Source organism: Pelmatolapia mariae, linkage group LG20 (genome assembly GCF_036321145.2).
Source record: "Pelmatolapia mariae isolate MD_Pm_ZW linkage group LG20, Pm_UMD_F_2, whole genome shotgun sequence".
Lineage (NCBI taxonomy): Eukaryota > Metazoa > Chordata > Actinopteri > Cichliformes > Cichlidae > Pelmatolapia > Pelmatolapia mariae.
Genome location: NC_086244.1, coordinates 27,490,824 through 27,518,631, shown reverse-complemented (window position 1 = coordinate 27,518,631; position 27,808 = coordinate 27,490,824). Strand labels below are relative to the sequence as shown.

The 27,808-nt window shown below is 42.2% G+C and overlaps 4 protein-coding genes and 1 non-coding gene across 11 annotated transcripts; 2 read left to right on the top strand and 3 right to left on the bottom strand.

Moving 5' to 3' along the window:
- Positions 1-777: 777 nt before the first annotated feature.
- On the bottom strand, positions 778-1,176 carry LOC134619630 (small Cajal body-specific RNA 2). The gene has a single exon (XR_010092034.1). It is a non-coding gene; the product is annotated as a small Cajal body-specific RNA 2 (non-coding RNA).
- Positions 1,177-2,893: 1,717 nt separating this feature from the next.
- zgc:195245 (uncharacterized protein LOC565483 homolog) lies at positions 2,894-7,206 on the top strand. Of its 2 annotated transcripts, XM_063463093.1 has the most exons (5): positions 2,899-3,135; positions 4,638-4,665; positions 5,043-5,139; positions 5,255-5,399; positions 5,527-7,205. In XM_063463093.1, exons 1-5 carry the CDS (start codon positions 3,112-3,114, stop codon positions 5,626-5,628), a joined length of 396 nt encoding a protein of 131 aa, XP_063319163.1. In that variant the 5' UTR covers positions 2,899-3,111; the 3' UTR covers positions 5,629-7,205. The 2 variants fall into 2 exon arrangements, with proteins under 2 accessions (XP_063319162.1, XP_063319163.1); XM_063463092.1 differs by lacking the exon at positions 4,638-4,665 and having other exon boundaries at positions 2,894-3,135; positions 5,527-7,206.
- A 1,437-nt stretch (positions 7,207-8,643) lies between these two features.
- Positions 8,644-18,287, top strand: inavaa (innate immunity activator a). 2 transcript variants are annotated; one of them, XM_063463091.1, is made up of 10 exons: positions 8,644-8,705; positions 12,467-12,564; positions 13,886-14,019; positions 14,146-14,268; positions 14,372-14,597; positions 14,687-14,740; positions 15,038-15,263; positions 15,472-15,618; positions 15,721-16,384; positions 17,555-18,287. In XM_063463091.1, exons 2-10 carry the CDS (start codon positions 12,501-12,503, stop codon positions 17,645-17,647), a joined length of 1,731 nt encoding a protein of 576 aa, XP_063319161.1. In that variant the 5' UTR covers positions 8,644-8,705; positions 12,467-12,500; the 3' UTR covers positions 17,648-18,287. The 2 variants fall into 2 exon arrangements, with proteins under 2 accessions (XP_063319161.1, XP_063319159.1); XM_063463089.1 differs by having other exon boundaries at positions 15,469-15,618; positions 17,555-18,286.
- A 1,005-nt stretch (positions 18,288-19,292) lies between these two features.
- si:ch211-163l21.11 (inositol 1,4,5-triphosphate receptor associated 2) lies at positions 19,293-22,139 on the bottom strand. Of its 5 annotated transcripts, none has more exons than XM_063464189.1 (13): positions 21,955-22,139; positions 21,805-21,868; positions 21,660-21,732; positions 21,540-21,567; positions 21,135-21,275; positions 20,916-21,047; positions 20,614-20,794; positions 20,499-20,539; positions 20,350-20,400; positions 20,130-20,263; positions 19,938-20,051; positions 19,602-19,712; positions 19,293-19,505 (listed from the first exon to the last, which is right to left on the bottom strand). In XM_063464189.1, exons 1-13 carry the CDS (start codon positions 21,964-21,966, stop codon positions 19,400-19,402), a joined length of 1,188 nt encoding a protein of 395 aa, XP_063320259.1. In that variant the 5' UTR covers positions 21,967-22,139; the 3' UTR covers positions 19,293-19,399. The 5 variants fall into 5 exon arrangements, with proteins under 5 accessions (XP_063320259.1, XP_063320261.1, XP_063320262.1 ...); XM_063464191.1 differs by having other exon boundaries at positions 20,350-20,397; XM_063464192.1 differs by having other exon boundaries at positions 20,629-20,794.
- Positions 22,140-25,713: 3,574 nt separating this feature from the next.
- rpl10a (ribosomal protein L10a) lies at positions 25,714-27,654 on the bottom strand. The gene is made up of 6 exons (XM_063463948.1): positions 27,588-27,654; positions 27,085-27,156; positions 26,914-26,994; positions 26,287-26,435; positions 26,023-26,195; positions 25,714-25,927 (listed from the first exon to the last, which is right to left on the bottom strand). Exons 1-6 carry the CDS (start codon positions 27,590-27,592, stop codon positions 25,757-25,759), a joined length of 651 nt encoding a protein of 216 aa, XP_063320018.1. The 5' UTR covers positions 27,593-27,654; the 3' UTR covers positions 25,714-25,756.
- Positions 27,655-27,808: the final 154 nt, after the last annotated feature.

The following is a 27,808-nucleotide window of genomic DNA, read 5'->3' as shown; positions in this document are numbered from 1 at the left end:
AGAAAGATTTCTAATAAAGTTCGCAGTTCAGTTATGGGGAGTTTTAAGTTTATTATACCGATCTATGTTGACCAGTTTCCCCTGAAATGCAAACTGATACTGGTCCAGAGAAGATTAGTATGATGGATTAGTGCGAACTCATACAGGTGAGAGTTTAAAAAAAGTGTTATGAAGGTTTTAGATTTGATTCATTAAGTCCTAACATACATTTCTGAGGATTTGGATCATCTTATTTCTTGACTGTGACTCAGTGTAGCTGTTGAGCTGGCTGCAGGTCTGGAGAACCATGGACGTTGAAGGAAATTAAATTGTATTTTTTAAAACAAGGTCAGAAAGTTCAACTCTTTGGATAGAGTTTAATAATATTTGTAAATGCAAATATTTTAAAAGCCAAGCCCGTTTTATTTATTTTTGGAAAAAGAATTAAAGCTTGTACAGTCAATCTTTGAAAATAAATACAACAAGTCAGCCCTTAAATGATCTTCATTACTTGATTGAATTAATTCCGTATAGCTCTGTTCCCACTCTCCCCCTTTCCCTTTGAATCGGTCGCTTTAAGGGAGAAAAACCGCTTTTGACTGAAGAAGCAACATTAGGACTAACACACCTAGCTGTTTTTGTTTTTAACCAGGAAAACGAGCGTTTGGTAAGCCTAGCTTTCCTGGTATTTTCACAGTCCGAAGCCTGTCTGAGCTCGTTTTAACCGTTAAAATAAGCAGTATGTGACGAGCAGCCGTTTCTTTAGGCCGTGTTCCTCCACGGTTCCTCCTGCTGTGGTTAGATCAGAATCGCCTCTGTACTCATTGACCACTGCGAAGCTTGAGATGAACTCAAACTCTCACAGAGCTAGTATATCTGATCAATTCATCACCTCTAACCACGGCACGGAGCGTGGAGGCCCTGAAAGTTTCTGCCGGCTGCACATCGCCACAAAGGCTCGCAAGCGCGTTTCCTATCATCTCCGGTCAGAGCAGAGCCACCTCAGACCGGATCAAATAAGATCAGTGTGTAGGTTTTTAAAATGAACACAGACACGACACAGACACGACACAGTCACACATCATTCACGCACTCACTCAAACACTCAACCACTCACTCACAAGCCATTCAAACTATGAAGAATACGGAGCTTCCGCTTCCGGTTTAAAGCCAAAAGCCGCATGGGATTATGGGACATCGACTCCGACGATTATTTAGCGACATCACGTGGCCACCAGTAGTAACATAATACACATAAAACAAAATTATGAAACCATCACCTAAATCCCCAAATATATTTCATTGAATTAATTCAAATGTAGGTAAAGCTTTTTAAGTGTTAAAAGGTCTTCTTCTGGGATCACGCGATCTGTGGTGATCACCTGCGTCCCTCTTACCCTGCCCCTAGCTCTATAGTCATCGTCTTTTGTCTTTCATCCACTATCCCCCCTCAGCACATGCCCAAACCATCTCTAAAATTGTTTCCAAAGCTCTCAGCCTGAGTTGTCCCACTGATGTTATTTATTTCTAATAATTTCCATCCTGGTCACTCTCAGTGAAAACCTTAACATTATCAACTAGGCCTCCTGTCTTTTTTGTTAGTCCCATGATCTTCTCTCACTACCATCTTGTAAACCTTCCCTTTCACTCACTCTGCTCTGCTTCTGTCAGAAATCCCCAACACTCGACCCTCCCTGCACTCTCTTCTTCGCCTCTCTGTTGCTTTGGATGGTTGATCCCATAAATTACTTCCTTTTACCATTATTTCCTTTTACTATCTATGATGGGATGGTAAAAGGAAGTAATGGTAAAAGAGAGAGAGCGAGAGAGAGTTATGTAAAATAAGTTTAAAATATATTTCATTTTGTTCTTGCATTTTCTTACTTCCTCAAGTTTTTGTTGGTCTTATATTATGTTATGTAATAGAATACTTTCTAACTGTTCCCTTTGGCAAATTCTCTGTGTCTTTATGAGCCAGCAGAATATAATAAGAATATAATAAGAATAAAGATTTATTTTAATGTACATATATTTTAATATATATAAATATATATATATATATATATATATATATATATATATATATATATATATATATATATATATATATATATATATATATATATATATATATATATATATTTGTAGGGTACTTGTAACCCTACAAAGCTTACAAGTACCCTACAAATATATGTATATATATATTTGTAGGGTACTTGTAAGCTGAAAAACACAGAAATAGATACAGCATGTGGAAGTCTTTGTGTCCTCAGAACTGATTAAGAAAAGACTGTGTTGTGACTGAACATACACTGATACACACTTAAATACATGCAGTGTGATGTATGTCTGTATCATCATAAGTCTAACCTGAATAAAGTGTTTAGTCAGTATTGTTTTTTAGTAAAACATTCAAACCTCCCTAACTTCTACAAAAAAGTGAATTTAAAGTACAAATACATCAGCGCATGGTTGAAGATGTCAAGATGTGAGCACAGCGGCACAAACTTTCACAGCTCCTGTATGAGAGTGAAAACACAGTCATTCACAAACAACAAATAACAATGCATTCACACAGTCTTCTTGCCCATTTTGATATCTGTACCAGTTTATTTACCAGTACCAGTTTCTTATAGATCTAACCAGTAAACATTCACAAAGTTTATGGCAGGACATTTCCGGTTGTACTTGGGTTTTCTATGATCGTCTCAGTCCCCAAACTGTGACAACCATCACCATATTATGTTTCTTTGAAGACCTTTGTTGCTGGACTCTCTGTCAGTGCTAATGGGCTGGGAGGAAGAGGAGTCGACTGGTAATAGTACCGTGTTAGGTTGGTTTTAAGCTGCATTTGTGTCAGCGGCAATTACCTAATCTAACATCCTATGCCGTGTGGGGGTTGTGAAGTAATCTAGAATGGCGTAATAAGATTTCAGTGTCTACTACCACTATTGACTACTGCTAGATGGCACATTGAGTCTGTGGATCTGTCATCAACAACATGCTGGCCTTGGATGCAGCAAGGAAAAAGACGAATGACCGACGGAGTGAGGACGTGCAATTCTTTTAGCAATGGACTAAAACAGGAACGCTGCTGCTGGGCACAAGACAGTGGGCCTCCACCATCCTGCCATGGAGGGGTCAGCTGTAAAAAAAGTGAGTTTTCTAGTTGTTTACTTGCAGCGCTGCCGCCGTCTGGTGAGTGAGAGATCAGTGTCTGGTCTGATGTCCATCTGTCAAAGGTTTAGTTCGCCTTTGGTCAGACCACATGTGTTGCTTCAGTGGGCTTACAGTCAAAGTTTATTGTGATTAAAGTATGTAGATGTTATGTAACTTTTCATATGATGGACACTTTGACCAAAAATATATAAACTGTGCCTTCTTACAGAATCTTGTTATTGCAGATTAAATATTATTGACACTAATACTCAACAAGTTCATTATAATTCTTTTTAATCTCTGTTGTTATGAAACTATATATGTTAGCACAATGTCTGTTTTCATTAAAGACTTTTCTGCATTTTTATGTGTTTTAAACACAAAATTCATTGTGCATATTTTAGCTCCATGATGGGCATTTAAATGCTGTCTCGAAGTCCGAATTGTTCTAATCAGTGAGCTGATTTGAACATTTGATATAATATTATTGCAATGTCAAAACATTGCAGTTCAATCTTTGATCAAAGTCACATCTGAAGTGATTACATAACAAGGTCATCTTGGAGCCTGGATGGTTTTACATAAGAACAAACAGCCTGAAGATACAAGGCAGCTGTGTTGAACTTCCTAAGAAGAATAAAGTATTTTAATCTGACAGCAACATTATATGGATTAATGGTCAAAAAACGTATCTTTTGACTGATTCAGTCCAACAGACAGATTGCTTAGTATCACAGAGCGGCATCATCAAGCTAACTTTTGACACTTCCGAGCATTTCTGCAAGTAGGTGAGAGCTTCCTGTAATCCATCTGAAACCTTCAGGCCTTAATTGGAACAATGGCTTTCATCAGGCCTTACACCTGACTGGTTATCTCCCCTGCAGGGGCCCAAGAAGGCCCTGAATCTGGAGGCTTATAACTACATCAGGAATAGTAAAAGGCACAATACCAAATACAGAGTTTGGGATCATATTTCAGCTGTTGGACTTGTTTATGTCAGCGTCTTGGTCTTATTGGCTTGCCTGACTTTGCCTGAGAAACACGAGTCATAACAGCATCTGCCATCTGCTCCCTGGTCGCTTGGCTATCCAGTTTCAGTGGGTGTGGCAGAAGTAAACGATTGTGTTACAACCACGTTTTCCTTCCACTGTAAGTGGCCTGACTCTGTGTGGTTACATCATTTTATTTGCCACTACAAATAAAGCTCTCTGTCACACACCAAAACTGCATAACTACCTCTCTGACAGACTGGCAGAGCTGTTATGTCACCTTCATTAAACAAAGCTCACGTACTTAAGCAGCACAGCAGGCACGGTCTTTTTTAGCCTTTAGCTAATTATACCCTCTGTCAAATGAAGGGACGATCACAACAAAGATGTTTTGACAAACCAGGCTGTGTGCATCAGTGTTCACATGCAAAGTAATTAACTTGTGAAATCACTAACAAAGAGCATCGTTTTTTCTTTTTCTCTTGTTTGACTGCATATGACATTTCACAGAAACTGGGATATGGGCTTCTCAAAAAAGGTAGTTTAAAGCACAAATGTTGAATGATAGATTAGATTTGATCGATAGCAGAATCATGTATATGTTACCAATCAAATATTGCTATCAGTCAAATATATAGTCGTTATAGTAGGATTAGAATTAGCTAGAAATAATCATCTTTTATATTAAGTAGCTTCATCCATCAGTACTGCCGGGTGAATGAAGCAGTGTATTCTGTGTTTAAAATGACATCTTCAATGACACTTCGATTAAATGTTACAATTCTGTATCTCCAACAATCAAAACTATGAGGACATTCTGTTACCATGTGATAGTTAATAACAAGGTAGAGTCAAACTTGGGTTTTTTTCACATTTATGAGCTTTAAGAAGAATTTTGAGTTGGTCCATCCACAGGTGACAGCAGCAGTGAGCAGAAGAAACTCAACGGCTCCTCAACAGAAGCGCCGAGCTATCATAACCTGCACCGAGAGCTGCTGCTCAGCCATAAACGGTACTCCGAAAACTCCTTTTACTCTGTGGTCTTAAAGTAGTCACCCACTGAAACAGAGATTGGCAGGAATTTTGTGTTTGCATGTGTCGGTAAAACTGTAGCTCTGACTCTGAAGGGGTCTGCTGCTGGAGGAGAAACCGGAGCTGAAGCGAGTGTTGGAGCAGCGCAGACTGGAGCTGCACAAGGAGGCGGAGATGGCACAACGACAGCCCTCAGACCTGGAGATGGAGCTCCGCAAGAGGCAGCAGAAACTGCAAGAGGTAAGAGGCACATAACTGAGAGGGATTTCACAAAATACTAACAGAATACAACCTGGCTCTTCTCAGGCTTTCTCTTTAACTTTGTGGATACTTTGTTGGGATAAACTGATGTCCTTCCCCCCAACAGTACGAGCAGGAGGAGATCAGGCAGCGAGAGAGTCAGCAGAAGATCCCAGAGTTTGTCCGTGTGAAGGACAACCTGAGGCGCACACAGACGTTTGAGCAGTGAGGCCCTGAGGCTCTCCCATCAGCCACTGCAGCATCTCACCATAGTGGCCCTAAATCTGGATGTTCACAGTCTACAGAGCTACATCCCCCATACACCATTTTGCTTTACGTTTCTTCACAATGTACTTTGAGTTATCACATTTTGTGTAAGCAATCACTCATACCAGGCTAACATGTAATCCAGAAATACACTATTTTGCCAAAAGTACTCTCTTGTCTGCTTTCACATGCATAGGAACTTGAGTGACATCCCATTCTTAATCCGTAGTGTTTAATATGATCTCAGCCCACCCTTTGCAGCTACAACAGACTCAACTCATCTAAGAAGGCTTTCCACAAGGTTTAGGAATGTGTTTGTGGGAATTTTTGACCATTCTTCCAGAAGGGTATTTGTGAGGCGGTCCATCATTAGTTGGATGAGAAAGCCTGGTTCACACTCTCCACTCTAATTCATCTCAAAGGTGTTCTGTCAGATTGAGATCAGGACTCTGTGCAGGCTGGTCAAGTTCCCACAAAGTTGGGAACATGAAATTGTCCAAAATGAATTGGTATGCAGAAGCATTAAGAGTTTCTTCACTGTAACTAAGGAGTCAAGCTCGACTCCTGAAAAACAACCTCACACTATAATCTTCCACTACCGAACTTTATACTTGGCACAGTGCTGTCAGACAAGTATTGTTCTCCTGGCAACTAGCAAACCCAGACTCAAGCGTGATTTGCCACTCCAGAGAACAGGTCTGTACTGCTGTAGAGTCCAGTGGCGGTGCGCTTCACATCACTGTATCTAACGCTCGTGCTTGGTTACGTGATGCTTGGATGCAGCTGCTCGGCCATGGAGACCCATTTCATGAAGCTCTCTACACACTGTTCTTGAGCTACTCTGAAGGCCACAAGAAGTCTGGAGAGATTGACTGCAGAAAGTTGCTGACCTCTGCGCACTTTGCACCTCATCATCCGTTGACCCCGTCCTTGTGATTTTTAAACGACCTACTACTTAGTGGGTGAGTTGCTTTCATTCCCAAATGTCCTCCACTTTGTTGTAATACCACTAACAGCTGACTGTTGAATATTTAGTATTGAGGAAATTCCACAAGTGGACTTGTTGCACAGGTGGCATCCTATCACTGTACCAAGCTGGAATTCACTGAGCTCCTGAGAGCAACCCATTCTTTCACAAATGTTTGTACAAGCAGTCTGCGTGCCTAGGTTCTTGATTTTATCACACAAGTTTTTGAAACACCTAGACTGAATATGAATGAGTGAATACTTTTGGCAATATAGTGTACTTCCATAAAGTCAGTCACAGTTCTTTTTCTGATTGGGAAGTGAAATAATAGAGAAAGCTCGCACTGAGCTCTGAGTCTGGATTTTTTTAAAAATGTTTTTCTATGCTAATTATACTATTTTTTTTTTCCAAATTAGTTTCCCATGCTTCTTCCAGGATCAAATGAGCATGAGATATCAGTTAAGCCTGATTATGTCCTTTGTAAAGACCATTATGCAACTGCTGAGAGGAACATTTTCAACAGAGCTGTTTTGTATGAATAAAAATTCCCCAACACTGCAAAATATGCATGTTTGTTTATTCTTCTCTGTCATGACTTTGGATTTTTTTTAGTGTGTCTGAGTGCTGTGGAAATGAAAGGTTTATAGCTTGCTGTGATGTTTTGTTGCACTGGACACTATTCAAAGCACTGGGGACTGATTTGCATGCGGCTCCACTCCCCGAGGGCTCTCACGGTTCTTTCACATGGATATGGGACTTTGCTTAATTAGCTGATCTTTTCATTCCATCACGCCATGAGAGGAGAAAGCACAGGCCATCTGGAGAAGGCTTTTCATCATCTATAGACTAGGAATACCCAAGGGTCACTGATACAACCGGCTGAGGGCACATAGTAGTAGCCAGTTTGCTGTTTCAGAATTTATTTTAAGTAGTTTTAGCAATTATGTCATACACAAAAGAAACCCACATGTGCAAATTGAATTAACAGAACAACTTTAAATGTGCAATAACACATAAGTGCTGTACTTTTAAAGTTAAGATGTGAGGTAACATTATTGTATAATTGCACGCGTGCAAATAGCCTAAAGGCTATTCTCATAATTGTAAATTTTTTATATAGTTTAGCATTTCATAAGTTACACACATGTATTTTGTGTAAGAACTTGAGCACTAGTTGGTTACAGATGTCAAATAAATGTAGTGAAGAGTAAACGTGCAACATTGTCTAAGGCAAAGTAATAATAAAAGGACCAGCATCAAATATAATAATAATAATAATAATAATGATAATGATGATGATGATAATAATAATAATAACAATAATGATGATGATGATGATGATAATAATAATAATAATAATAATAATAATAATAATAATAATAAATGTAAGCGAATTACATGGAAATTAATTACAAAGAAGATCACATGGTTAAATATAGCTTTGTGGAAACTAAACAGCAATCAAAAGTATATTTCTCTGTCATTTTAATTATGTTTTATTTATGTTAATGGATGAATGGGTGAATGGCTCACGCTGTACACAATTTTTCATCATCATGGCGGAGGAAAGAGGAGAGCGTGGTCTTCTCAGCCAGCACTTACCAGCCAGCTGTCCTGTTTTCTTTCTTTCTTTTAACAAAACTTTGCCTCTACCGCCTCCCTTTCGCCTTTTGTGCCTTTTCTCAAATTAACCCCCCCCTCAGCGAGTCGCGTGCTGTGTCAACACGCAAAGCGTGTCTGGAAAGTCTGCAGCGTCGGACCAAACCAATACAAGAAGCGAGGGGGGCGTTACAGACAGAAAAAAAAATCCCATTCGGTTAAGCCGAAATTACTCTATTTTACAAAAGCGTGAGCTGTGACTTAAATGTAAGTCAATTTAAAAATGAATATTTTTACATAAATACTGAAGCAAAAATCAACAAAGCTCACCCCCGCCCGTAGTTTGATCCAGAAAGTGGACTCGTCTGAAACAGATGTCCGGAGCTCTTCCCTCACATCTGACCAGAGAAAGTTTGAACTCTCTCTGCCTCAGGAAAGATGCTGATGTAGAGGAACAGACCGCAAGCTGAAACGTAAGTACAGACTATTTTCTGTGCGTTAGCAACACCCGCTAAAAAAGAAGAAGTCAGAAAATAACCGTCGATGTTAATGTAAACAGCAAAAAGGTAGGCAAAGCTGGAAGTTTTTATGCAATTAAATTTTAGAGAAACGTTACTGAGCAGTTAGCCAAACTGGCTATTTGTGCGGTATATAATGCTTAAAACAGAAATAACTTCAAGGGATATGCTATTATGACACATCTAAACATTTCTCTCTTAATCTCTCCTTTAATCCAGCATAGTTTAGATGAAAATCTTTTTCACTTTTTATTTCACTGCTTGTGTGCTTGCTTATTTTTACACTCATATAAAAGCGAGCTAAGCTAAACCATAAATATAATGTGCCGTGTGTTGGTATGTGTAGATTAGTGAGCAGCTATGAAATGCTTATTTGATTTATGCGTCAGTAGTAACGACCCACTAGTATAATATGGTCTGGCGATGATACAGAGTAAGTACACTCACTCTCAGTACTTGAAAACATGCAAATCCAAGACTTTTACTTGTAATGGATTACTGGGGTGTGGTGTTTTTACTTGAGTGAAGCACTGACTACTACAGACCAGAAAAAGATGTCAGAAATACAACCACCAAACTCAATAATAACTGGGCTGCTAAATGAATGAACAGGTTGCTTTCAAAGATAAACAACCCTGCAGGACTTATGGTTGGGAAAAGGCTCGTCAGTACCAGCTGTTTTGTTGTCCTCAGCAGCAGAACAAACACAGACAGGCATGAAGTGTCACTGTGATGCTGGAGACAACACCTCTGTGTCGTCCTCCACTTCTTTTGTGAGTGGTGGGCACTTGAGGGTGACAAGCTGTAACCACATCCCGGCGATGGCCTGAGATGACCATCAGTGTCCATTCAGAGGCTTCAGAAATGATGACTCAGAGGGACAAGGTGTCATGAATCATGATCACCCCCAGCCAGTGCTTCAGCCTCTGGAGAACAATGGAGGATCTCTTCTGGCACTTGGTATTTACACTGTCACTGGGCTGTGACAGAGCTGGTGTGTCTGGTCAGCATATGGCCTCCAGTGACTGAAAGCAGATCGGCTTGGTGCTTATTACCCCTGCATTGTCTGCCTGAAAGTGTTGTTCTGAATGAAACTTGTCAGAGGAAAGATGCTGACGGCATATCAAGTCTTTTATACCATTTCTTTTGAAGCTCATGCTATCACAGCCTCTTTTACTTCTCTTTTCAAACTCAGCACTGCTTCTTAAGGCAAGGATCTCACTCCAGTGACGTCCTTTGTAATACAATACTTCATTTTTTTCTCTTGCCTGCAACTCCCCCACTCTGATACACTTTTCTTCCAGCAGCATATATTGTCTACAGAGCGGATCCATTTTGCTGAATGGATTTTGGCTTTCCACGAGACTCTGAAAAAAAAAAGAAAACATGCTGTAAAGTCGTTTGGTTTCTTCCATAGTATCAGCATTCAGAAGAGAATCTTAATTACAGGGTTCGAACAGGCCTCGGTCTGGTTTCAGGCAACCCTCATGGTCCCCGTTGGTAATTCCAGGGCCGACCACAGTGGTAATGAGCACGGAGGTGATGGCTGCAATCCAGGAGTACGCAGCTCCAGAGGCTCATGGGAAAGGGTGGTGGGGGAAGTCTGGGAGACAGTAAATCCACATTGTGATCTCTTGCCATAAACATCAACTTCCGTAGATGTTACACAGTCATGGTCCAGTGACCAGTGAGGATGGGTGGGACAGTCATCTCGTACTCCTGATGTGTTTCTAGGCAGACATCATAAGCAGTGATCAAACACTTCCCTGAATTAAGATGTTTTGACTACATCAATCAGGTCTTCCGGGTGGAGACTGTGCTATCAGCAGCTTTACTTCAGGAAATGGACTGCTATTCCTGTCACAGTCAATCATGAAAAGTCTTGGGTTTTTTTGGCGCTCCTTTACAGCGTAATGTCAACAATCCCACGGCTCCAGGTTCTTATGAAAGCTGTGACGAATGGCATCAGCGTTTTGGCAATAAACTGCGACTTCAAGTGAGAGTTTTTCCCAAACTCATCCACACACCCACCAACTCACCCACTCACTCACTCAATCAGCCTAGACCTCCGACCACAGACTCTTGTGAAAGTCTTCAGACAGTTATGGGGTGTAAGTGGGTAAATCCCACATTACCCTGTCTGTCTCTGATTACCAGGCTGGATTCCTGTTGACGTATTTAGCTTTAGATTGCTGCAGCATGGAGCCATGTGTCTGGGAGCAAAACCTTGCACCTTAAAATCTCAGCCCTGCTACATTCTGATACTCTCTCGCTGTCTCAACAGCCTTGTCTCAATATTGACCCGGCACAGCCGCTCAAGCCACAGTTGTCAGCAGATATTGCGCCTGCAGCAGATTATTTAGGCTGGTTTTGGGACACAGGCCCTTTGTTGCAGTGTTGTTTTACTAACTCGAGCTGCTTAGCTGTGTTCCATTGTGCCACTGGCTGCTCATAGCTGTGTCAGTTCGCATGAGTTGCTGTTTTGAATGGAGAAAACCTATAGGACACACAATAATATCCTGTCAGAGAAGGTTTTCATAGAAGGCTCTGTGCCTTCCTTGTCTCTACAGGAAAAGGCCTGATACAATCACCAAACACAGGAGCTAAGGATTATACACAGAAGCCTTACTGTCATGTGGTGTCTATTTTCATGGCATCTTACCTCCCCTTTTATTCCTGACCAGTGACACATCATTCACTTTTCGAATGAGGTTTGGCTGGCCCAAAAAGTTTATGAATATGTGGCATTGATGCAAGGCAAGGAAATAACATCCTTTAACCATGTTAGAGACCATAATGTTGCCTCTTGTGATCTGCTAGCTTTTTTAGAAGAAGTCTGAGACATGTGAGATCCAAAATAAATTAAATGACCTACAAAATTGAGAAAATAAAGGCAGCATTCTCTGTCTCCGCTACCCTAAGGTAATTTCAAAACAACAACCACACACAGACTCATGGTCTGATTTTAAATGGCTGTCAGCTTGTTGAACGCTATTTCCAATTTGTTGTTGTCACTGTCTTTCTCTTCTTGCTGTTGTTCCACTCCACACCTTGTTTTAGTTCATTATCAGTCACATGTTTGCTGGAGAGCAACAATGGGACAGAGCGGGTCATAAACAAGAATTGTGTCGGCCAGGTTTTTGTGCTCAGCATTGCACAGGAGTCAGCAGGCACCTTGTGATCTGATGCTGCGAGTACAAGCCCAGCATTGAGACATTCTTCCACTTCAAAGCTCCCAGGGGGTTTTCTGGACACTGGTTGAATGGGAGCCGAGGAACGGGTGCACAGGGGGAACAGGTGCAGTCCATAAGTGGGGTAATTCCCGCTGCCATCTGCTTTCTTTTTCGGGGTCTGGGCTCTTTAAACGCCCTCTGACACGCCTCATGGCGACACACTCCCCTAGCCGCAGCCGCAGCATGCCCCGTCACCATGGCACCGTGATTCAGATTAACCCCCGCACATGTGCCGAGTCAACCGTGGGGGTCTGCTTCTTTTGTGATTGAGCAAAGGGAGGGCGACAGGGGTGGAGGAGGGGGAGGGAGATGGAGAGCTGCACAGATAAGTGTGTAAAAAGGACACTTGCCAGTCTTTCACTTTTGTTAAGTGAGGCAGAGACAGACTTATTGAATCCATGTGAGGGGGAATACAAGCAGTTTATTCCTAGCAGTAAACGGTCTCATTTTAGTAATCTGAATAAACTTTGTTGTTTCCAACAGGTATATATAAAAAAGTCAAGAGCAGAGAGACAAGATGACGGCCATCGAGAGTAAAGAAGAGATCAGCGACACGGACAGTGGGATTATCCTACACTCCGGTAAGGACTGTACTAAACAGATGTCCAGTCAAGTATCTGATTTCTGCATCTTTCATTTTTGCAGATTAGTGCTGCATAATCAATATCAAACATATTCATACTGTTACTTACAACATTCCATTATACAAGAGTATAATGGAATTTGAGGCTCATAGCTATATTAACACTTGAGAAATGAAATAAAAATAAATAAATCAGGTGACATTTTGTTAAATAAACTTATATATTTTTACTTTGTAAATATGTAATTGGGACATTTTGTCTGACTTTCCTCTAACATACTGCATCTTTAGCATTTTTTAAAAAGTTTGTTGCTATTTATCAACCCATGCTTTACATCAGTACTGATGTACTATATCTGCTGTAGCTCCAGTATCAATACTGACATAACAAGATAGCAAACTTATTAGACCGCTACTCAGTGTAAGGTTTCTGCGATAGCTCCCCTATATGAAAAGTATTGGCAGTTTCTATAATGATTAATCCACCAGTCTGTGCAAACAGAATGATAGTTTTAATGCTATAATATAATTAATGTTGATATTCATAAATGTTACAAAAAAGCAGAAAAAATGAGAAAGCAGATTATTATTATTTTTTATTATTAAGAAGCAAAATTGTTTGCATTCCTGAACAGAAAGTTAAGTTTTAGTTGTTTAATGTTATGCTTGAGTAATTTCTGCCTTCTCAGAGAAGTTCATTGTGCTGGCTCAACTTTGGGTTTATTTTATTTTTTGGCTTTAAATAAGTTTTTAACAGATTTCTAAAATATTTGCATTTTCCTTTTTATAAGCCCTCTGTCTATTTTTAACTCATTATCAGCTCACATAAGAATAATATAGTTTTAATATATGTGGAAGGTACTGTGTGTCTTTCTGACTCTGTGTCTGTCATGAAACTAATTGGAGGGGTGGAGCGTGGGCAAAGAAAGACTCCATTAAACTCTGTGGATTAGCCTTTTGTGGAAAAATTATCTGTGTTTGCCCTCGTGTTTAACTATATTATTTAGTACAGATTCATAATGTAGTGCATTTAAAAACATCTCGTCACAGTAGAGCAAATGTTAGCTTATATGACAGCATATGATGCAGACAGGAGTACAATACAGCTTCAGTATTGTACATAATGACTGTGTTATACAGGGTATGAGAATAAATGTTTGCACATCAGTTGTGCAGCACTGGCTGAACTGATAACAACACTTTATATACACTATATAAAATATAATAAAAAATATAAACAGTGAAATTATTTTTAAGTCATTTTAAGTCAGGTTCAGACCCAGATAGGTAAAGCCTGATTTTGTGTGTGTTTTTTGCAGGTCCCGACAGCCCCACGTCCCCAGTGAAGGACCTCACCACCCACACCAGAGCCCTGAAGCTGAAGCACCAATCTCTGGAGGAGCGTTTGGAGATCTGCCTGCTGGAGCTCCGAAAACTCTGCATCAGGGAGGCAGTAAGTGACTCCTGGATTAAAGCATATAAACATACCTAGGCTAGTTTTCATGAAGATTAGCTTTAAATCAATATTGAAGATTGCTTCTTTTTACATCATAACAATACTTTTGTTTTGTCCTCACAGGAGCTGACAGGTGTACTGCCCTCAGACTATCCAATGATGCCAGATGAGAAGCCACCACGTGTTCGGAGGAGAATTGGTGCTTCATTCAAGCTGGATGAAGGTCTGATCCATCTAGATAAACAGGTACAAACCACCATCAGTGTTAAGTGTTAGTGGAAAGAGTAAGCAGAGGAAACTACAGCACATCAGCTGAGATGTAAGGTCAGAGTTTGTCTTTTTTTCATAGGACTCAGAGTTGCAAGCGCTAGAAACTGAATTGGCCCTTCAGCGGCAGATTTTTGAGGCAGCCCGCAAACTCTCGCTTGAGGAGAACCTCAGTAAGCCACAGAAGAAGGGCCGGCTGCAGCAGTGCAAGAGGGAGGAGAAGAAAGTGAAGGAACTGCAGCAGGCCGTGTTCCAGCATAGAATCAAGAGTGAGTGCAACTCACCAAGTGTCAGCAGCCAGAACAAAGGTGAGTGACTTTGCTGCCCCCTTCAGGCCAGGCTGTGCAACATGCAGTGCACTTAATTGAAATGTAAAATGTTTGGCGTCTGTGTGCAGATCTGTGCATGTCTGATGACAGCTCACTCTCCGATGTGGTGGCTCTGGATGATGGTGAGCTGAAAATGCATTTCTACCTGTATGATTTTAAGGTTATCATGACATTTATTTAAATATGCAGTAGAAGAAAAGACAGCTCTGATAGAGCATGGTGTCACATTCAACATGCAAATCATTCTACATGTCTTTTTATGAAATTAATTGCGGGTCATGTGTAAAAACAAATATGGGTTTAAAATTCCAAAACTCACTTTAATAATGTGATTTAAATATTTTTAAAAATAATGAATACTCTACTGACTTGTTTTCGTTTAGAAATAATTATTTAATGTTCTCTCCAATCCTGTATAGATGTGGACATATCCAGCCCCCTTTCACCTCCAGTGTTGGATGCTTCATATTCAGATCCCCTTCAGCTGTCAGCCCAGACTGTGCAGACATCGCACCAGTCCTCAAGCGAGCTCAGTGTGGAGCACGAGCCTGCTCCCATCCAGAATTCCCCTTGGAAGGAGTCCAGTCTGGACCAGCCTTACCAAAAGGCCACCAAACCTCAGTCTGCCTGCAGCAGCAGGTCCAGGTAAGGACTGAAGAATGCTAACAACTAGTGAAATACACTATTATACTCCAAGCTAGATTGTACCTTATTTTACAGTTTTCCATTTGATAGATGAACTTAGATGAAATCAGGTGTAATGTCAGCCTTCTTGTGCTGGATTAGCACATAGTAAAGCTTCCTTTTTCTGAATGTGTGCGATATCTCATGTCATGTCTCCTGTGTGCAGTAGCCCAGCAGCAGCCCAGGTGTCTGCAGAGAGCATCAGGATTCCTCTCACTCAGTTTGTCAAAAACTCTGCCCTGCGTCACAGCAGCTCCACCAGCGCCCCCTCCACCCCGGAGCTGTTCATACGCCGGCAGTACTCCCAGTCCTTCAGGTACACAGACAAGTTATGTCAGAGTCATTTGTATTATCAGAGGAATAAAAGACAATAATGCATGTATTAATGTTTCAAATTTTACACAATGTCATTTCTCAGACTTCCAAAAAGAAAGCCATCTGACGTGGAGCGTTTCAGCTCAGAGAGCAGTCGAGGTCGAGCTAGGCTGCCCCAGCGACGCTGCGTGGCTGACTTCATGGTGCGCTCTCCGGAGTACTCTCCTCTGCGTCCTTACCAGTCCGGCTCTGAGGACAGCAGCTCAGAGCACTCGTCATCCTCTAGCATTAGCTCTCCTGGCAGGGAGAAGCCGACTGAGATCCCAAAGCTCTGCCCACCGCCTTACGGATTCCACTTTGGAGCACAGAAGAAAGGAGTCTCTCATTTCCCCAGTATGCACAAAAATACGAGCACCAGCTATGTTAAGGCAGCGGCGGAAGATGGACCCCTCTCCCCGCAAGCTCCAGACATGGGGAAGTGCTTCATCTCTACTGTGGCACGCAGCACTCAGCAACGACAGTGGCAGGAGGGGACACCTTCACCGAGAAGCATCTTAAAGCCCCCTCCGCCTTACACCAGGCTCGTGCGGACGCCCTCGCTGAAAGAGTACCCAAACCACGCCGTGAGGCTGCTGCCCCGGGAGGTCGTATCAGAGGAGCTGAAATCGTGGCATCAAAGGAATCAGCTACAGAAGCTACTGCCAAGCTGCGGGGAACAGCAGAGCGTTACGAGCCCCATTTCACCTCACCTGCCTCCTTTTGCACAGGTAGGTACTGAACACGGTACCTTTTCATTTGACTCTTAACATATTAATGCATTGAAGCTGTTACTTTCGTAAATTAGATCAGTGATTCCAAAAGTGTGGGTTGGGATACTGCAAAGGTACTCAAGTTATTCAAAGTATGTGTACTGTTATTTATATAAAAAGTCAGTTTAAACTGGTAGTAGGTGGTGGTTAGTTTGTGGTATTACTCGTTACACTGACCTAAATTTAAAGCTCTTTTATTGAAGTTTGTGTCCTAGTGATATGTGGGTCACACAATGGCATTAATGCTTTGCATTTGACTGGGTAGCATTAGCAACTACAGTGGCTTGCAAAAGTATTCGGCCCCCTTGAACTTTTCCACATTTTGTCACATTACAGCCACAAACATGAATCAATTTTATTGCAATTCCACGTGAAAGACCAATACAAAGTGGTGTACACTTGAGAAGTGGAATGAAAATCATACATGATTCCAAACATTTTTTACAAATAAATAACTGCAAAGTGGGGTGTGCGTAATTATTCAGCCCCCTGAGTCAATACTTTGTAGAACCAACATCTGAAAACTGCTGTTCACAAACGCTGTCCATCTAATCTGACTGAGCTGGAGCTGTTTTGCAAAGAAGAATGGGCAAGGATTTCAGCCTCTAGATGTGCAAAGCTGGTAGAGACATACCCTAAAAGACTGGCAGCTGTAATTGCAGCAAAAGGTGGTTCTACAAAGTATTGACTCAGGGGGCTGAATAATTACGCACACCCCACTTTTCAGTTATTTATTTGTAAAAAATGTTTGGAATCATGTATGATTTTCATTCCACTTCTCACGTGTACACCACTTTGTATTGGTCTTTCACGTGGAATTGCAATAAAATTGATTCATGTTTGTGGTTGTAATGTGACAAAATGTGGAAAAGTTCAAGGGGGCCGAATACTTTTGCAAGCCACTGTAAGAGCCAACAGCCTGTGTTTTTATGTTTTGGTTTGGGGGTTTGTTTGTTTTTTCAAATACATCACTTTCTCTTGTTTTTTGATTAGAGGTTGCTTGGTCCCCATGGGATTTCTGGCAAATTGACACATTTTCACTTGAAAACAACATGAAATATTTTTTACTGAACTAGATTAGAGATCTAATGTATTTACAATATGCTGACTTTGTGACTTTTTTCACAGGGTTCAGGTAATGTGGTTCTCCAGAGGGCTGTAGACGGGACTCCCCTTCAGTGGTTTGTAGCCGAGGATGCTGAGATTGTGAGCCAGGTGTAGCTGACACGCCTAAAACCCCCTGCAGTATGATGACTCATTCCTTTATTTATTAAGTCTTTGGCCTCTCTGTGAGATTGTTTGTTGACATAATGCAGAAAACGTGGACCTGTTGGTATCACTGATTAATTTAATGTAAGGTGGTATGCCAGTTTTATTTATTTGGTAAGAGATCTGAGGTGAAATGAATCTGAGTCCCTACAGTTTCATAGCTTATTTCAACAAAGACCATAAACTTGCTGTTGTTTGAAGACCTTTTTTTGTGGCTGGAACACATTTTGCACATGCAGTTCACCCACAGTAGATTTAAAATAGCTTTCCTCATTTCTAATATAATTTGTGACTTATATTCTATATTTATTATTTAAAGACCCCCCCCCCCTTCCTTTGCAACATAGACTTATCACTAAAACTATGATACGCCACCTATGAGCACGCACAGCAATGAGTTTTTAAAGGTATATGTGTAGATATACATAGTGAAATCTGTCTGATAATGATGTGAAGTGAGCTGAATCTTAACATTTGAATCTTGCTTATTAACTCCTATTAACCACTGATGCCTTTAAGGGCAATTTTGGTGAAAGTTTTCACTGCAGTATGGTGTTTCTTACTAACCGAGTGATTGTATCAGTTTTGATATGTTTTGTATATTTATAATAAAAATATTACCAAAATGACCCATCTGAGTGTACCCCGCCTCTCGCATTATGTATGGGTTCAAATTGTGGTCATAAATATTTTGTACTTGTAAATCAGTTTTGTACTTGTAAATCAGGATTTGTATGTGCAAAAAGAATTTGTGTGTGTGTAAAAAAGATTTGTGCCTGGACTTAGCCAAAAAATACGTGTGAAACTCTGCACTCAAGTTTCAAGTTACAAGTACGAATTTTGACCCTATTTTTCTTCCTTTCATCTGATTGGCCAATGTCATGTCAATCACAAATTTAATAATCCAATAGGAGAACAGATGGGTTTGGCTATTGGAGGGGTGCTTTATGGAGCTTCAGGTCCTGAGGGAATAAATGCCATTTTACATGCCAGCCCAGCGTTTTTCTTCATCACCACCAAGGAAAACAGTCTGTGGTGGTCCGAGTTTGGTGATTTTTGTTTCACAGGTTTACGTGCTTAATACAGGGAATTCTAAAGTAATAATGGTATTTCTAACCACTGATATACCACAACTTTGTCCTTTCAACAGCTACTGAAAGTTAGGGGACCTAGCTTCTATCGGACATTTATATAGAGATCCTCCAGCTTCAAACTGTATTACCCTTCAAGGACCTGCAGTTCAAAAAAGCGCCCCTCAAACAGCCAAACCCATCTGTTCTCTGATTGGATTGTTAAATTTGTGATTGACATGACATTGACCAATCAGCTGAAGGGAAGAAAAATAGGGTCAAAATTCGTACTTGTAACTTGAAACTTGAGTGCAGAGTTTCACACGTATTTTTTGGCTAAGTCCACACACAAATCTTTTTTACGCACACACAAATTCTTTTTACACATACAAATCCTGATTTACAAGTACAAAATATTTATGACCACAATTTGAGCCCATATTTATGACAGCTGAACTGGATGAGCAGCAGAAAATGGATGGATGGATGTTACCAAAATGTATGATTTCCTGTGACAAACACAATGAACGACCAAAAGCAGGCCACCAAAAACCATTTTATGTTTGTTTACAAATAGCCTTCAATTGTCGACACACTAATTCACGTGAAGCACTGATGACTGTGTTTCATGAAACTACCACAAGAAGTAACTCAGTGTTACGACACAGAAAATCACAAACGTGCACAGGAGAACCAGCCGGCAGCGCTGCACCCAGTGAGCCAGAGGATGTTGCCTCCACCTGAAGAGAGCAGTCGGTCAGTGTTTATCCAGACAAAGTTATCAGAAATAATACACTTTTGAAAAAGAACAAAAAAAACAAGACGTGTCCACTTACGTCCCCACTGTGGAGATCCGTCTGTAGATATTTGCCATCTTTTTCTCCCTTCCTTTGTTGGATAACACTGCTTTGCCCCTGTGTCTGTGCCGCAAAGTATCCAGAGAGGAGCTGTAAATATAAAAGCACATTCCTCAGTTCCAACTTCTTGAAGCTTGTGATGCTTTTTTTGTTGATAAAGTTGCTAATGCTGACTTTAGTAAGAGCTGTATTTGTTAACACAGGCCCCAGGGCCAGCAGCAACCAATACTGACACGAAACACTTCAGAAATCGGTCAATACTGCAGGCTGTTGTGTGCCTCTCAGTTAGTCCACCTCCTCTGAATAGTGTCATACTTTTTGTTCAGAGTCTTGCTGTTGTTCACTGGTTTTGATGGGGGGCTCTCTGGGGTTAGGATGGGAGCAGGTCCTGGAAGAGCTTCTGATGGAGTTTCATCTGGATTGTGTGGCCTGAAGTAAGACATGTTCGTGATAAATGTTACCATGTAGTTAGGATACCAAAAAATATACCTGTTGGCTCTAGTTCACCTGTCCTCCACTGAGTAGCTGTCGTCCTTGGTCATGAAAGAGCAGCTGGACTCTGAGCTCATGGGAGACGGGCAAGAAGGGACAGCCTTCTTGCTGGAAGAGAGACACTTTCTGGAGTCTCGCTTTTTCCTATCCTGGAGACAAAGAAGACACTCCCTGTGGTTTATGGCTGATAACATGAGAAAAAAGCAGGAAGGTTTATTCAGGAAACCCCCCTTACCTGAGTTTGGCTGGAAATTACTGATACACAGACCCTTCTACGGACGTGCTTCTTGTTAAAAAAATAAACGACACAGATAAAAGGCAGATTGAAGTTCAAAAGATTGCTTAAACCTACATTAGATGCTACAAGTATCCAAAAATGCATACCTGCTGAGTATCTTTCTTTATGTTGTCACTTTCCTCTGGATCTACAACAATAAATCCAGCAATTACTCAAACTTTGCACACAACTGCAGAAGAAGACAAGTAACAAGAAACACACCACTGATGCAGAAACCTGTGGAGGCTCTGGGATCTGTGATGTTTCTGCAGGAGCTCTGCTGCTGCTGCTGCATCATCATCCTCCTGGCTTCTTCCAGCTCAGCTAGATTTCTGTCATATCGCCTCCTCAGGCGCTCCACGTGAGCCACCATGAGTTCCACTGCTCTACTCACTCGAGCCTCCTGAACAAAGCAGAAAATAAAGAGAAAACTCCTACTCCTAGTGCTGGTCCCAATATAGCAGTAACACTTGTTTTTAACTGAGCCTGACCCACAGTGCATGACCAGAGAGGCCTTAGTGTACCTGATGCACGGCGCCGAGCACCTCTGCTGTGTTAGAGATCCGTTCCACGGTGCCTCCGAGGATGTCCAGGGACAGCTCCAGCTTCTGCAGGATCTTGCTGCGCTTGCTGTCCAAACACAGGTTCTTCAGTATCTGAAATCCCACAGGATCACACTTGGATTTGCAGCTTGCTGGGACCGAAAAGACTCACTACACATAATAGCCTGTTACGTACAGTACCTCCAGGGTCTCCCTGCCTCTGCTCAGCTCTAGCTGGATGTTCTCCTCAGCCAGGTTACGGGCGTGCTCCTCCGCCTGCAGCCTCTGCTTCAGGGTGTACTGATCACAGCGGAGAGACAAGGCGATCTGAGAGAAAGCCGTCTAGGAGAAGAAACAAAAATATAACAACTTCATTCAAGTTCTCAGAGTCCTCCTGCATTTCAGATACCTGTGGCTCTGCCTGGTGTTGAGATTTAAGGATAAATAAACTTTAATGAAACCGTAGCTGTTCAGAAATACAGAAATCTTGAACTTATAATCAAATAACCCACATCCTGTATGTAAATTTTCAAGTGCAGCACATTAAAAAACAAAGTTTAAAACCTACTGAATGGATTTAATGAAGGGGAAGTGTAGACTACTTACCTCCAAATCCTTCTCTGACATCTCTACACTGTTAGGAAACAAGAAGTCTGACAGTTTGATATCACTTCTAATTAAATCTGGTGGTTATCATTTGGTTGTATTTGTATGTATGAATGTCACCTATTGAGGCCGACGCGCTCTATGATGGGCAGCTCACTCCAGCTTGCGATTGGCGGCTCCTCTTGGCTAGTTTCTGTTAAAAAGTTCAAACTGATTTAGAAACTTTTTAGACCTTTTAAAAAATTATTATTCTTAAGCCATTAACCTTCTCCGCTGTCGTCACTGTCCGGCATGTTGGGCAGGTTGTAGCTGCTTATCTCTGCCTCTGGCTGAAAATATTTGAAAGACATTATCAGCCCTCCGAGGTGTTAAATGACTGATTAAAGGAACGGGTAGGACAGCTGGTAAGACTCACCTCAGCGCTCATTACTGCGTCAGCCTCTTTCTTCACCAGAGTTAATCCAAATGTCAGAGAAAGCCTGATTACAGTATTCAGATTCACTTCAGAGTTCACAGTGGACTCTTCATCATTTGTGAAAGCACAAAAATATTCTCACGGGTCAGTGTTTGGCTCATTTGCTCCTCAGCCTTTCTCCAGTCCTGAGAATAGATAATCCTATTAAGAGATCCACAGTCAGACCAGAATAGGACGACTGGCCCAAGAGGCTCATGGGAAGCTGTGTTTTTGTATGTGGTAAATTAAAACTAGTGTTGTACCAGTTACTAAATCAAATGCACCAATTCCACAGTTCACCCTGCTTCAGAATCAGAATCAGAATCAGAATTCTTTATTGATCCCTGGGGGAAATTATTTTTTTGTTACAGTGCTCCATTATAAACCAACATTAACAAAACAGACAACACGCTAACTAAGAATAGTACAATACTATTCTATATATATATACTTATGTATATATATATATATATATATATATATATATATATATATATATATATATATATATATATATATATATATATATAAGTCACACATTAATAAATAGCTGGAAGTCACATAAGTCACACATTAATAAACCAGTGTGTTAAGTGGATCTGTTTTACAGGCAGATGGCCACAGGCAGGAAAGATTTCCTGTGTCGTTCAGTGGTGCTTTTCGGTACTCTCAGTCTCTCACTGAACGTGCTCCTGTGACTGACCAGCATGTCATGGAGAGGGTGGGAGGTGTTATCCAACATTGTCTTTATTTTGGACAACATCCGCCTCTCCGACACCACCTTGAGGGAGTCCAGCTCCATCCCCACAACATTACTGGCCTTACGGATCAGTTTATTGAGTCTGTTGGCATCTGCGACCCTCAGCCTGCTCCCCCAGCATGCCACAGCATAGAGGATCGCACTGGCCACAACAGACTCATAGAAAATCCTCAGCATTTTCTGGCAGATGTTGAAGGACCTCAGTCGCCTCAAAAAATAGAGACGACTCTGGCCCTTTCTGTAAAGTGCTTTGGTGTTTTTAGCCCAGTCCAGTTTATTGTCAATGTGTACTCCAAGGTATTTATAGTCCTCCACAATGTCAACACTGACCCCCTGGATTGAAACAGGGGTCAAGTGTTTCCTGGTCTTCCTGAAGTCCACGATCAGTTCCTTGGTCTTTGCCACGTTGAGCTGCAGATGATTCTGCTCACACCACGTGACAAAAGAGTTGACCACAGCCCGGTACTCCGTCTCATCATCCCTGCTGATGCATCCAACCACCGCAGAGTCATCAGAAAACTTCTGAAGATGGCAGGTCTCTGTGCAGTGGCTGAAGTCTGTGGTGTAGAGGGTGAAGAGGAAGGGGGAGAGGACAGTCCCTTGTGGTGCCCCTGTGTTGCTGATTACCTTGTCAGACACACACTGTGGGAGACGTACATATTGTGGTCTTCCTGTCAGGTAATCAACAATCCAGGACACCAGAGAAGCATCCACCTGCATCGCTGCTAACTTATCACCCAGGAGGGTCGGCCTGATGGTGTTGAAAGCACTGGAAAAGTCAAAAAACATGACCCTCACAGTGCTCGCCGGCTGGTCCAGATGGGTGTAGACACGATCGAGCAGGTAGATGATGGCGTCCTCAGTTCCGAGACGAGGCTGATAAGCGAATTGAAGGGGATCCAGATGTGGTCTTACTATGGGTCGCAGCTGGTCCAGGATGAGTCTTTCCAGGGTCTTCATGACGTGGGAGGTCAGTGCCACGGGCCTGTAATCCTGGGGGCCACTGGGACGTGGTGTCTTTGGTACAGGGACGAGGTACATCACTGGTACCCTCTGGTACCCTCTGCAGACTCAAACTCAGCATAAACAGTTTATGAAAGACTCCACACAGCTGGGGGGCACAGGTCTTGAGGACGCGGGGACTCACTCCGTCTGGTCCAGCAGACTTGCCTGAGTGAAGTCTCCTCATTTGCATCTCAACCTGGTATTGAGTGAAGGTGATGGGTGGGGGAGGGGTGTCAGGAATCTCACAGGAGGCAACAGCACCATGTGAAGAGAGAGGCTGGCACAGTGGTGTGGCTCTGGGTTCCAGGCTGACTACAGGTGAGGTTGTGGGGGTGTGAGCAGACACTGTGGTGTCGAATCTATTGAAAAACAGATTCAACTCGCTAGCTCTATTCTTACCTCCCTCAGCTCCCCTGCTGTTGGTTGGCCTGAATCCAGTGATGGTCTTCATGCCCCTCCACACCTCTCTCATGCTGTTCTGCTGGAGTTTCCACTCCAGCTTCCTCCTGTAATTATCCTTAGCCTCTCTGATCTTGTCCTTTAGTAACACCTGGACCTTCCTCACCTCCTCTTTATTGCCCCCTCTGAAAGCCCTCTTCTTGTCGTTGAGGAGGGCTTTGATGTCCTTAGTCACCCACGGCTTGTTATTTGGGTAACAATGAACAGTCTGAGCTGGAACAATGGAGTCGGTGCAGAAAGTTATGTAGTCTGTGATACACTCAGTAAGCCCATTGATGTCCTCGGCGTGAGGCTCACAGAGTGTTTCCCAGTTGGTCACCTCAAAACAGCCCTGTAGTTCAGCTAAGGCCTCCTCTGACCACCTCCTAACACTCCTCGTGGTCACAGGTTCCCTCCTCACAATTGGCACATAGCGGGGGGTGAGGTGAATCAGGTTATGATCTGACCTACCAAGTGGGGGGAGGGAGGAGGAGCTGTATGCATCCTTGACATTAGCATACAGTAGGTCTAGAATTTTCTCTCCCCTGGTGGGACAGTCCACATATTGTCTCCATACTATATAATACACCATGTTATACTACACTCTATAACATCTTGTAGAAGCAAAGGGAGTAGCTTGTTCACTTAATCTCATGAATAAATAATTGGGTTTTAAAAGCTTCAGCAGGACAGGACACAAGGGTACAGGGGTCCCATGAGGAGATTACATAGGTCAGGAGCCGCAGATCTTATTAACACTCTGCTTCCCGTTTTTCAGTCTACATACACATTTGTGATCTGTATCAGTCGAATATCAGACCTTTATTTATCAAAGACCATTAGAGGACAGTTCAAGCTTTTTGCCCTGTAGAGGCTGGTGAGAAACAGTATTTCGTTTCAGGCTGGGTCCATACGAAATGACAATAAATGTCTTGAGGTCCAGCTAATGCACGCCAAAGCAGACCAACAGACACCTAATGCCCATCCACCAAATATTTGGGATGAATACCTAGGCTCACTGGACTGGGCTGGTGGTTCAATCCCAGAGCCCTCCGGTATGCCTACTGACCCTTGAGTTGGCCCTGATGTGTTCATAGAAGGGTGCATGTTGAGGGGAGAAGCTAATGGTAGAATGAGGCTGATAGCAGAAGCTGCTTTAAGGGGTCAAATAAGTGTAGAAAAGCTTCAATTTTATCCCAGCCTCACTGAAATCTTTTTTCATCCCAAAAGTTATATCCTGTAAGTTCTATTAATCATTTTAATGTCTTTAAGTCATGATAAGTTTCAAACTCTATCTAGGCATGAAAACCTGAGGCCCTTCCTGTAATTTCTCCCAAAACCTGAATTTCACATCTTCAGGGCAGAGCAAGTTTACATTATACAGACTAAAGTTAACAGAGTTATGTAACTATGTATTACTCTGTTACACATAAGTGAATTTCAGATTATCAGTTAGTGATACAAGACCTCAGTAATGAAATTTAAAAAAAATAAATAAATCACTCAGCGCAGCCAACTTTGGAGAATCTCCACTTTTATTAATAGAAAAACTGTATTTATTTAGTAGAGACGCTGGGGTTTGCCCATGGTGCTCTTGATGTAGAGGGCACGCACGTTCTGCCAGTTCTTCTTCAGCAGCGACACCAGGAAGTTGACAGCCAGGTGGATGTTGTACACAAGCTCGTCTTCCGTCATCTTCACATGTCCTACGGCCACAGCCAGACAGAGCACCTACAACGAGCAGCAAGGTTACTCCACACTGATCAACTTCTTCAAACCAAGCGGTAGATAATGAAACCATAAAGCCAGGAAGCAGCAGAACACACCTTCTTCATCTGGAATTTGATGGTGGACTTGACCTCATCCACCTTTGTGTTCAGGTTCTCATTGTGGGTGAGCAGTGAGGGGAACTTGCCGGCCTTGTTCAGCCCAGGACCCAGGATACGAGGGATCTGCTTGATCAGAGACTCAGAGGCCAGGAAAGCGTCATACTTCTTGGCTGGAAGAGGAAGAAACGAGCACGTTAGGAAGCCTTGACAGACTTTGGTCACAGATGAGGCATTTTGTCTGTAATCTTGTGGACACCGTACCGAGCTTCTTGACTAGCTTCTTGTTCTTGTTGAGCTTCTTCAGAGCCTCGATGTCCATGTGTGGCATCTCGGCAGCTTTGGCCTCGTCGCAGTGCTGCTGGTCTCCCAGGATGCACACGGAGAACTTTGGCCTGGGGAGAGTCTTCAGCCTGGATGTCAACAAAACATTTTTAGTGACTGTGCATACAACCACATTTCAACCTCTGAGAAATAATCAACTCATTCAACATGTGATGATATAATTTGACCCTTTATGAGACCACCTGACTTTACTGTGGAGTAGAAAAAGTCTTACCCATACCACCACAGGGGCTGGCGTCCAGCTGACCTCTTAGGTAATACAAAGCAAATTGGTCGGCATGAGGGCGTGAACTTAGCAGCTCAGCCACTCAAAGCCTCCCCTCATGTTTTAAGACCCAGGGTAGGGGTCCGCCTGCTTCGCCTTCCCCAGCAGAAAGCTGAGTAAGCTCAGTCAGACTACCCAGAGTACTTCTCCATGTCTGCTCCTGGCCTGTCTGGACTTTGATTTTTAATGTACTACATGGCCGTTAAACAGGCCGCTGTGATAATCAGACAGGGCTGGAGACACACAGGGAAAAGGGTGGGTGAGACAGTAAAAGGTCGAACCTGACAGTGCCGGAGAAACGCTTGTCCTTCTGGGGATCATAGTTTTTCAGGCTGATCTGAAGCTCCACCGACTCCACAAACCTACAAAGAGATGACAGGTTACACACATGTCCCGTATTTTCAGTATTACACTTTAACCATTGGTTATCACAGCTGTTCGGATCTGCTTACTTCCTCGGCTTGGCCAGGGAGCCCTGCAGGACCTCCTTCACAGCTTCATATAAAGTATCCCTGGAGACCTTACTGTAACGTAGAAAACGTCAGAAAAAAAAGTTAACGTCACTACAACTACCAGCAAGAGAAATAAGACCGCTAATGATGCTAAAGCACAGCGCTAAAAATTCACCAAGCAGCCACCAAAGTCGTGAAAAAAATATGCGCCCGTTATTTAAGAGCATTAAACTAAACAGTAGAGATTAGATGAAGACTGTAAATATATTTTAAATATGCGGATGACGACGGATTACATCTGAGAAACTTAGCGCGCTGACGGTGCACCGGCGGTGAACCGGTCCCATGCCGCACCTTTAACGTCAATAAACTACAACATACCATGAAATATAAACAAAGCCGGACAATATTACGACTCTACGTATCTAGAAGAATAACACAGTAGAGAAAAGCGCGTTTAAAATGAGGTTTTTAATCATTTATTGGGAAAAATGCGGCCTGACCTCATCTTGGCAGCTTGTCGCTCTCGTCGTGCTACGCTGGAAAAGGAAGTGACGTCGTACGTTACGCGACATAAAGGCGATCCATGACGTCATCAGAAAGCGCGAGCTTTTTTCTTTTTTTCCCAATAGAAATCAACTAAATCTATATCATAAAACAGCAAGCATAAAAATATCTGTTTAGTTGTATTTTAAAAAGTTGTGCCTGTGAAAAAACATATACA

Coding starts and splice junctions, on each gene's coding strand:
- zgc:195245 (XM_063463092.1), top strand. CDS start 2,994: ATGCAGCAAGGAAAAAGACGAATGACCGACGGAGTGAGGACGTGCAAT. Junction 3,136..5,042: donor AGGGGTCAGCTGTAAAAAAA/GTGAGTTTTCTA, acceptor GTCCATCCACAG/GTGACAGCAGCAGTGAGCAG. Junction 5,140..5,254: donor CTGCTGCTCAGCCATAAACG/GTACTCCGAAAA, acceptor CTGACTCTGAAG/GGGTCTGCTGCTGGAGGAGA.
- inavaa (XM_063463089.1), top strand. CDS start 12,501: ATGACGGCCATCGAGAGTAAAGAAGAGATCAGCGACACGGACAGTGGG. Junction 12,565..13,885: donor TGGGATTATCCTACACTCCG/GTAAGGACTGTA, acceptor TGTTTTTTGCAG/GTCCCGACAGCCCCACGTCC. Junction 14,020..14,145: donor AACTCTGCATCAGGGAGGCA/GTAAGTGACTCC, acceptor TTGTCCTCACAG/GAGCTGACAGGTGTACTGCC.
- si:ch211-163l21.11 (XM_063464189.1), bottom strand. Junction 20,795..20,915: donor TGCTCGGCGCCGTGCATCAG/GTACACTAAGGC, acceptor TGCTTTGTTCAG/GAGGCTCGAGTGAGTAGAGC. Junction 19,506..19,601: donor CGGATCTCCACAGTGGGGAC/GTAAGTGGACAC, acceptor TGCTCTCTTCAG/GTGGAGGCAACATCCTCTGG.
- rpl10a (XM_063463948.1), bottom strand. Junction 26,196..26,286: donor GAAGCTAGTCAAGAAGCTCG/GTACGGTGTCCA, acceptor TTCCTCTTCCAG/CCAAGAAGTATGACGCTTTC. Junction 25,928..26,022: donor TCAAATTCCAGATGAAGAAG/GTGTGTTCTGCT, acceptor TGCTCGTTGTAG/GTGCTCTGTCTGGCTGTGGC.